We start from the raw sequence: 9,993 nt of genomic DNA, 5'->3' as shown, positions 1-9,993 counted from the left end.
TAATGTCTACAATGGGTAAGCATACACTGCTAGCATGCTACATCAATCAAGATTGACTCAAAGTGCAAATGATCACTAAATAAATAAATCATTTTCATTAAGTTCCCCAAAAAATTTAAAGCTGAATCTTCTGAAACTTAAAAATCTTGAAATTAAATCTATATAACATTGATGAAAAGATGATGCAGATTTTCTACAGAAATTAATGCAGTAACATAACTGTTTTTATTCTTTATTTTTTATGAAGTTACTTTTAAATCTCAACGTTTCGGAAAATTGGAAAATGTTTTTATGGTGTTATTCAGACATGTACAGTAACAGAACTGCACTTCAAACAAATGGCCGGATGGAGACCGGATGAAAGAAATAAATTAGTTCATGTACATGATATTATCTGAAAATGGCTACAGGGAGACAACTTTTTTTCGTCTTTTCTGGCCACAATGGTTTGGATAAACATTCAAGATAATGAAAATTTATCTGGTGACCACGTGTGGTTTTATGCAAAACATATGTACCAGTGTACGTTAATGAACGACTTGATATGCAAAAGGAAACGAGGGTAAGATGGAAAAAAATGTGTTCAATCGTTTCCAAGACTCTGAATGCAAAAATCAGAGAAGCATAGGCAAATGATCTCATGTGGACATAGCCTACGACAACGACTAAAACATCCATTGGCTGGTTTGTCAATGAAGTCTCCACTTATACACATAGGACAAATAAATATATTTTGGTAATTATTATGAACTGACCGATTAACAATATGTGACTATCACTTCTTCCACAAAATCATTAGTCAATATCTTTACTGTTTTTACAATCATCAACAGTTTTTCAAAAAACGTGCTAGCCCATCTGCACTCTTTCGTCAGCTCCATCCGATACGTTCCACTTCGTTTTGATTAGGCAACAGACTTTACCCACAAACTCCAAGAATTCAAACAAAGATATCACCGAAGCACCGATATACAGACCCATCAAACCACCAAGGTTACTGAGCAGGTCGACGCTCTGGAAAATTACACAAACGAATAGATAAATAGCATCAATACAATAAAAAAATTAAGAGGTAATTTGGCTAGCTTTGCCTTAAGTCCGTCGATTGTGCTCCAATCTTCGAATGTCTGCAACCTTTAGGTCTGCCTTAGCATAGGGTAAATAAGGATGTAAGATCCATAAGCCTAAAAGTTTGTCTCTTTCAATAGAGCTACCGTTTGTCAGCAGAGGATTAATCAAAATACTTACTCAGCTAAAGAAAACTTCGAGAATGAGTGCATGTCATGGGTAAAATATCATTTAACCGATGGATTTTGCGTCGTACGGATGACTGATTTCCAAAATTTCAAAAAAGGGCCATGGTAGGTAGGAGCCATGAAACAATGCCATATCCGAACGTAAAGAAAATACTATGATCAAGTGCATACTCAAATATAGATGGAAGAAGGCGTTAGTGTTAATGTTGCATGTCATATAGAATCTCCTTCAAGCAGCAATATTTAAAGCTTTGTATGTAAGATTGCATTACACTTACATCAAAAGCTGGTTTCTCGGTTATGCTTTCGAAGTTGAGTTCCGAAAAGAAGACTTTCAACTTGATCAGATTTCGCCTGTAAGCATGAATTCGAGATTGAAATAGCAGTATAAAAAGCAGCACAAAACACATACATGACACAGGGCACGATCCTCAACGAATGATAAAAGTTTGTACTTGTCCAGTTGTCCAGGTGGCACCGGCTTGTAACTTGATCCTTTAGCGTTCTCAAGTTGCTTTTAGTGAGTATTTCATTGTTCTTCTTCTTTTTTCACACTGGAAAACAAACAAGCCTCGGCTTACCTCGATTCGTTATGATCCAGTAATGTTTCGTTGATTTTCGAACTTCTCTTGCTGAGACGTTCATAAAGTTTATCATCAAATGCATAGGATGGCCAATGAGACATCGACACCGTCTCTTTGTATGATCTTCCACTTTAAGAAAAAATCATTGACAACGTAGGGTCGTCATTTTAATTTATTCGGTGTGTTGACATTAAACAAACGAAGAAGAATCTACATAGTGTATATATAATTCTTTCTCTGCCATGCTATTACCGCAAGGCTTTCGGACAGTGGTTGCAGTTACTGTCGAAGTAACATTTTTGAAAATGAAGCTATTATTCTACAAGTTCTTTAGCTTAACCACTCGATGACCAAAAAGGATTATATTCAAAATGTTAAATTACATAAATCTTCCTGTTGACGAACTTGATTGATTTCAAATTGGCTCTACAGGTGGCGCCATGGATTCTAGCCGATATTGCTTCCATTAACAGGTGATGTATTATAATATAATCAGATAGCAAACGATAGAGCCGATATTTGGTGCATAATTAAGGCCGAAATTCTGACACATATGTTTGACCATCGATCTCTAATTTCTGACATTGAAAGTAACATTTTGACTTTATCTCATAATTGACACTGTTACAAATTGCATTCACAACGCCCTACCTTCCCTTTTCGGTACGAAGTCGCAATTTTACCTTAAAGTTAGACTTCTATGTAAAAACTTAGATTCGTATATTCAACTTTAGAATTTGCATTTTAAATAACAACATATTGAGGTTGCATTTTCAGTATTTGACCTCCCTTTGTTTTTCACTCTCGAAGGTGCAATTCATCACCGTTTATCAACATCAGTTGAAGTCACATCTTGATAGTCCGCCTTACATTTCGGACACAAATCACTGTTGTTTATCACTTCATTCTTCGGTATTCACTTTCAGGCACGACCAAGCTACTTCACTGTAGTCCACCACGTTAAATTCTGCTAAGCCTCTGTATATCTGAACGCGTCCGATAACCCAGAAACATTTCTGATACATTCAGGGCTGACATGACTATTCTATGTTTTTGAAATCTATAGTACTTGGACGAGATACTCGATCAGTCGTTCAATGAGAAAGGACAAGCAAATTTAAGGAGATGCATATGGTAGTACCGAAACGCCCTCACCATAAGAAACCGATCGGTCACATCGAGAATTTGACAGCTCTTTTCTTATTTTCGGCATATTACCCGACTAGTATAATTGGTGTCTCGTTAGAGTGAATGTGAGGTTTAGTTGTAGTGAATGTTTAAAACACGACCTCACATGTTAAAAGTGGCCGGTTGAAAGTTGAAAATGCAACCTCGAATAACAAGTAGGATGGGCAAAAGTTGAAAAATACATGTCTCAATTTCAGCCTTGATTACGCGCCCTAGCCGATACCTGCAGGGCTGGTGGCACTTTTCTCTACAACCAAAGGCATCTGTCTTCTGTTTATTAGCCATTCCATACATGCACCTTCCTAGCATGAAAACGGGAATATGAGCAGGGCGATTATTAGTAACCTTCAGAAGTTTCTTAACTGCCATTTTAAAAACGGTCAAGGGTAGTTACAAGATATCGATCGTATTGCTAGCAGTATATGACCAAATAGAAAGTGTTAGATATATGAATTACTTTCTTGTGTATATAAGAATCGTTTGAACTAAGGCTCCGTCCAATGTATCTGTCTGGGACCTAATATTTGCAAACATGTTTTTACTGAAACTTTAAAGAAAACAACTGCTCTTAAATATTGCTACCGTGAACTCTTGGTTCTAGTATTGATTATGCATTCAAAATAGCCACTAAGTAAACTAGGTAATAGACATCAAATCAGGTCCAATAATCGTTATCATTCAAGGTAACTAAGAAAGTTACCAGGTCCAAGGAACATATTGAAAATGACAAAGGCAATGGGGTCATCTTGAACCACAAAGTAGTGGTGGTACCAGGTGTCCGGAATGGGTAAGCGTACCCTGCCAGCTAGCCGCACCCGTCAAGATTGACCCAAAGCGACAAATCCATTGTTATTTGGTGAATTCACCAATTACTTTTGTGAGTCAAAAATTGGTATGCTGTCACTCATCATTTGAGTAACAGACAGGTCATATTTTGATACAACATCTCCGTATCTACCGTAGAACTTCTTAAATGATTTCACTAATCGACTTTCTGAGAACCCTTGCCTCACTAACTTTTGTGCTAATAGGCTGTGTCTAACTCGAAAGTCTTCATATGAATTGCATGCTCTACTGTATCTAAGAAGTTGTGAAATATACACACCATAAGCTGGGGATGATGGTATATTGCTCGATGATGATGATGGGGATGATGGTATAAAGAATAGCCAAACTATGCCTGTTCGAGTTTATATGGCCGTAGCCTGAGGGAATGGGTATACGAGCAACAAACAACGTACCAGGCTACTGTTAGTTTTGCTCCCTGACAATAGAGTTAAGTCCATATTCCAGATGCTACGTTTCGCAAACATTTGTATCACCTTGAAGTCGATATATTAAATTTTGACATTGCCCATAGAAGGCTTGTAGTAACATCCTTCCTGCTGACTGTTGGGTGGCCCTTTTTATTTGTTTACACACATCTAAAATTGCACTTTGCAATTTCTCTTACAAATTTATTGATTTTCAGTTCATGTTGTAACCAAAAGCAAGCCAAGGAAAAGGATAAACATAAACGCTTTGATCATTGGAAGGGTAAGCAGGCATGAGCAGAGCCTCGATATGATCCAATTGACTGAAAAGAGAAAATCTGTCATATTTAAAATATTCGGCGAATGCCCCGCTTGAAAGGTCCAAGAAAGCTTTAATCTTAGCAATGTTATAGTACTTACTTGTTCTCTTTGTGCCATTAACACATGCAGGGATAGGCTTGTCATTTGGTAAAGTGGTGTCAAAGCACTTACAATCATTAACGAGCGTGTTCTGATAGCAAGTTTTGACACATGCCTGAAAAGAATTATAATGATATCTCGGGTAAGTTTAAATGAATTCTTTATCAAAATACAGTATCCTAAATGATCCAACTATCATATAGGTCAAGAAGGAGTTATATTTGTCTTGCTCATATAGCCAACTTTTGGTGAAATTCAGCAATATGACATCAATACAGGTAAAATAATCAGCTGCATTCACGATAAGTAAATTTTCCGGTCCAAGAAATGATTAGAAGTAACACAAACATTGGGACAAACTTGAACCACTGCTTACTGTGGTTGTACCAAGTGTCTGCCTTCATACTTAACTGGTTATAATTATCCATAGTGGCAGATTTTGTGTAATTACGCAAGCCACAAATTATTGTTGTGAGCCAAAGCCTTGAATGCTGTCATATGTTGTTTGAGAAACAGACACATTATATTTTAATACATCTCTTTCTTTTTTGTGGAATATTATTTAAAAATATACTAGAATCGTTTTCTTTCGGGCTTTAGTGCTATTAAGATGTCTCACTCGAAATCCTTCATCGACCAATTATTGAATGTAAGACCATAATATTTAAGACTGTCTGTCGGCATGACGGCACATATCATGTACTGCATCTCATAATTCATGCTATCAAAGTCAGATGTAATGTTAATTAAGGAGATTAGAGGCATGAATTGCAAGATCTAGCTAATCTCAGATTCTGTAACATACATTCGGCATCATCTTCTGATAGAGCAGCCAATCTACTTGCCTAAACTTCTACAACATTCATGTGCGCGGTGAGAACAACGCTAAATAAGCTCTCTCTCTCTCTCTCTCTCTCTCTCTCTCTCTCTCTCTCTCTCTCTCTCTCTCTCTCTCTCTCTCTCTCTCTCTCTCTCTCTCTCTCTCTCTCTCTCTCATCATATTGTCGCCTATTTCCAACTATTATCTCACTGTCCCTCTCTCCGAGAATCATTTTGTCCGTCTCTAGTCTCTCTCCTAATCCCCTTGTGTGGCATAATCAACAATTTGTATATTGTCCACTATCAGTTTTCATAGAACATTATTTTTATAATAGTCGCTGACGTGCACGACTGTACCAGGAATGTTTAGTCTGCTAGGGAGAATATTCTAAATTTCTCCAGGTATAAGAATTAGAACTTTAGTGGATAAGGTGAAGTTGTTTGTGTCAAAGATGCACTATTTGTTACATTGGTGAATTTCCTGGACTGCAATGTGGTCTTTAAAATTGTTCAATATAAAATAGATAAGACTGACCTCAACTGAATAGTTGTAGCCCTTGTACAGGAGAGGCATCTCACCAGCCTTAATGCAATCGCTGTACTTCCCGCCGATACGCTCGATAACAGACTGTAAGGATGATACAAAAGAGTAATGATATCATTACTATGTCAGAGGTTTACAAGACTGAGATAATGACAGGCGTAGAAATTATTCGCATCTTTACAAATTTCATATTTCTAGTATGTCTCATGTCGATTTTACAGTCAATAATAACTGTAGAATCATAAGAATATCACACTTTGTTATATTTCTGCATTCTATAATAGCTCAAACCTATAATGGACTATTTCATATCATAATTCGATATAGTGCGTCTTCACCTAGTAACTGCTGGTAAATCTATTTGATTTACTGTCCTGGAAAGGTAAGATTTTATGAAGAGTAAATAAGTCAATAACATACAAGTCGGACACCAAGGGATGTGGAGAATCCGGGTGGCAACTCTAACCCCTGTTCTTCGGGAAAAGGTACGGTATCCGGTGGATGCACCAAAACGACTGCTCCAGCATTCTCGGTGCTACCATTTAAGTATTCATTTTGCTCAATAAACAACGTCAATTGAAGACCTGTAAAAGCAAGGGTTTATTATAGGTTTTGAGGATTTACTTAAAAAATTTGCTTCATCAACAATTATTCACTTCATCATATTTTAGAATCGAATCATTGGTTTCTACATTTCCGATATTTATCTTTTTCCTTAAAGATATGAATCGTCACGTTTTAATGTGAGTATGAAAACGTGTCATATTATAACTTTTTTCTAAGTAAACATGGCACAATCACCTATATCTAAAAGCTGCAGAAGGATGCAAGTTTTTAAGACACTAGGTAATTTTGATAGTTTTGTCAACTCCCATTTCAACAATATGTAAGTCCTATCAAGTTTACAGGTGTGGCTTTAGAAACAGAACCGCTTTTACGAATCTGTGGAAACCTTCTGTCAGATCTTTCCTGGACTCGGTCTTGTGATATGTAAGTCATATCAAGTTTACAGATTAGCTTCAGAAACAGAACCGCTTTTACGAATCTGTGTAAATCTTCTGTCTGATCTTTCCTGGACTCGGTCACGTGTCCCCTTACAAGACTTCATAAACAACACTGAATGTATAAAACGAAAAATCACTCAACTTTGTTTCAGAGAGAGTCTACTACCTTTACTTTGACGACATATTTACTTTTTGTTTCTTTCAAGGAATCGCAAACTATTTCATTTTCTGATACTGTCTTATTTTAAATTTCAAAATTTGAGTGGTCGAGCTTTTCGTGGATGCTAACAGGCCTATAATTGAACTTTCGTTTCTCTTTTTGTTTTCACTTTTTGTCCTCTTGTAATGTTTGTCTGCCTATGATTGTGCAGACATGCCCATCATTTGGATTAAACGTTTAAATATGCGTCAAGTTATTCGACCTTGCCTATTCTCGCTACTGCAAAAAGCTTTTGTCTTGTGCTAAGGGGCAAACTACAGGGTATTAAAACACTTAGAGTTAAACGTCACGTCTTTTCATCACAGCAAGAGCTTGAGACAGTGATCTAAGAAATACTTCTAACGAAAATGTGATCGTTTTCATAGAAGAAAGTTCATTTTTTCATGAAACAAGCAAACCCGTGCAATTCTCAACTTTTCAGGCATTTTGTGTATAAAATTCCTGTAATACCCAAAAGTTAACTTTAGCTTCTGTAATCTTATGTATTTTACCTGCAGAAATCCGCCATATTGAAAATACAGTAGACCGCCTGACTCACGCAGGTGGCAAAATCGCATTTAAGATACCGAGAATTCGACGTCACTCCCTAAACACACATTTGTGACTATATCACAATATCAAACTCGGCATTGGAAGCATTCTTGCAGAAAAATCTACCGATTCATTTCGTCGGATTTCTTATTAAGTAATATAAGTTTATAGTTACTGTCTTGGTATGACCCTACCTGTTGAAGGGCCAGGTTTTGAAGTATGAATAATATCGGCGCCATTTGCTCCCGTGTTGAACGAGTAGCAGTTTCCGTACATGGGATTAAGAACCAGGGTGAAATTCCTGCAAACAGATAGTAACTCAGCTTGCCGTCTGTGTAAGAAGTGCGATGTATTCTGACACGCCCAATGATAAACTGCTGAATATTTTTTGTAATATTTTGACAGGCACATAATAAATATCTTGATGATTCAAGCGTGCATAATGAAAAAAACTGTATATATTGTGTTTTTAGATCACATATTCCAAAATAAATACAAAATAAATATGTATAAGACCATGTTAATCTCCATAACAATCTGCCTCTCTCTCTCTCTCTCTCTCTCTCTCTCTCTCTCTCTCTCTCTCTCTCTCTCTCTCTCTCTCTCTCTCTCTCTCTCTCTCTCTCTCTCATAGTCTGGCAAGTTATGTTTGTTGATATATCTACCGATGCCAAGAAGTTGCAAACACTTTATGTCTCGTGTAACCTACTTTGATGAACACGTGATACCATTAAAGACACATTCTTGTATCAAATCTTCCTTCCGATGACCAGTGGCATTTCTGACGTCTTCAGGTAAGTTTGACATCATCATCGATAGATTTAGGCCTTGGCGGAAGTCAAAGTCATAGTTCTCTTCCAAAGAGTACTCAGATAAGCTCTGTTAAAGGGAGAAAAACTAGTTGGTCAGCAAAAAAACGGAAGTCGGGTCTAAAATAAAGTTTTGCTCATCTTTTCTTTGGAATGTTCTACCTGAATTGATATGTTATAGCTTTAAAAAAGTCATAATCAATATTACTTTATTTCCTTTCACATGATTGATATGAGTTAGTACGTTTTCTAAATCTAGATTGAGAACGGGGCCTGCTGTATTCCCTCTCTTAATAAACATTAATGCGTGGACAGTTTTTTCCATGTCATTTACACCATAAATCTGTGGAAAATTTTCAGGCAAATACCAAAGGGGTAAGTTGAATAACATCAAATCATTTATGATTGCAAAACAAACAGAAAATAGGCGGAAGGCAAAAAACCTGTGGCAGAGAGGAATTTCTATTTGACAGTCGACGACCTTAAATTGTATATGGATCAGCACCAAGAATCTCTCCCAGGCACCGCCTATGGCAAACACGAATTCAAATACTTAAAAGGAATGCGAACTCATTTATGTAGCTAGTAGACTTCTTATACGCGGAATTATGATGAGCAGGGTTGATGAGTTTTCCTATTGTAGTCACGCATAATGCAATGCTACCGAGAATCCAAGGCTATAATTTTTCAGTAGATTTTTTTACCCTTCAGGCGGAGAAATGCTCCTTACAGGCTGCAAATGCGGAGGATGTGAGCAGGGGTGTCCCCGTGTCCTAGGAAAACCTTTGATAAAAATATATTGACTATTTGATACCTTATGTCAAATCCAAGAAGAGATATCTGAAATGTGTTACATATGTTTTTATTGAAAAATCTAAAACAAGAGTACTGTGTGAGAGTTTCTACCTTGAATTATGCAAGTAATGTTCCCCCTTTTGGAGAGCCCCTTTCAGGTGGATCGTACTCTACGAAGAAAATACAACAACGTTTTGATCTCCCTGTTTATCCTTATTGCAAGCCTAGCAAGCTACTTTGACGGGTTTTCATCTATAAAGTGCTTGGCTCGAAAGTGCTCGGCTGAGGTCGCTTCGATTGCAAGTAATGAGTGATGACTTGGGCTTACAGCTACCGAAGCCATCGTTTTTTATAGACTTTTCTTTTGCATAGAGTCGGCCAATTAAACGGCTGTGTTACGATATTTTGTTGCCTGTGGAGGTATCAATATAACATGACTGACGAAGGTTGGCTGCCATATCAATAACTGATGTTTCTACAAGCCGCTGACTTAAAGCTATCATCTGACAACTTTCACGGCTTTCTTACAAAAGGAATTCACAGTGTACGGCTCACCTGTTCTGATTTGAC

The 9,993-nt window shown here is 37.1% G+C and overlaps 2 protein-coding genes across 2 annotated transcripts in view; both read right to left on the bottom strand.

Annotated features, from left to right (window-relative positions):
• Positions 1 to 282: 282 nt before the first annotated feature.
• On the bottom strand, positions 283 to 3,536 carry LOC139120991 (amiloride-sensitive sodium channel subunit beta-like). The gene is made up of 4 exons (XM_070685573.1): positions 3,252 to 3,536; positions 1,838 to 1,969; positions 1,535 to 1,610; positions 283 to 1,014 (listed from the first exon to the last, which is right to left on the bottom strand). Exons 1-4 carry the CDS (start codon positions 3,395 to 3,397, stop codon positions 850 to 852), a joined length of 519 nt encoding a protein of 172 aa, XP_070541674.1. The 5' UTR covers positions 3,398 to 3,536; the 3' UTR covers positions 283 to 849.
• Positions 3,537 to 3,635: 99 nt separating this feature from the next.
• The window catches only part of LOC139122254 (amiloride-sensitive sodium channel subunit gamma-like), a 97,287-nt gene continuing 90,929 nt past the window's right edge, over positions 3,636 to 9,993 (bottom strand). Inside the window, exons 3-8 of the mRNA XM_070687684.1 lie at positions 8,529 to 8,698; positions 8,014 to 8,120; positions 6,485 to 6,648; positions 6,056 to 6,148; positions 4,702 to 4,816; positions 3,636 to 3,664 (exon numbers count right to left, since the gene is read on the bottom strand). Of these exons, the coding sequence (XP_070543785.1) occupies positions 3,636 to 3,664; positions 4,702 to 4,816; positions 6,056 to 6,148; positions 6,485 to 6,648; positions 8,014 to 8,120; positions 8,529 to 8,698 (678 nt within the window). The remainder of the gene's footprint in view (positions 3,665 to 4,701; positions 4,817 to 6,055; positions 6,149 to 6,484; positions 6,649 to 8,013; positions 8,121 to 8,528; positions 8,699 to 9,993) is intronic.

The sequence above is a fragment of the Ptychodera flava genome, chromosome 21 (assembly GCF_041260155.1).
Source record: "Ptychodera flava strain L36383 chromosome 21, AS_Pfla_20210202, whole genome shotgun sequence".
In the NCBI taxonomy this organism is placed as follows: Eukaryota; Metazoa; Hemichordata; class Enteropneusta; family Ptychoderidae; genus Ptychodera; species Ptychodera flava.
The sequence above is the reverse complement of the archived record's forward strand: the minus strand, read 5'-3'. Positions and strand labels throughout refer to the sequence as shown.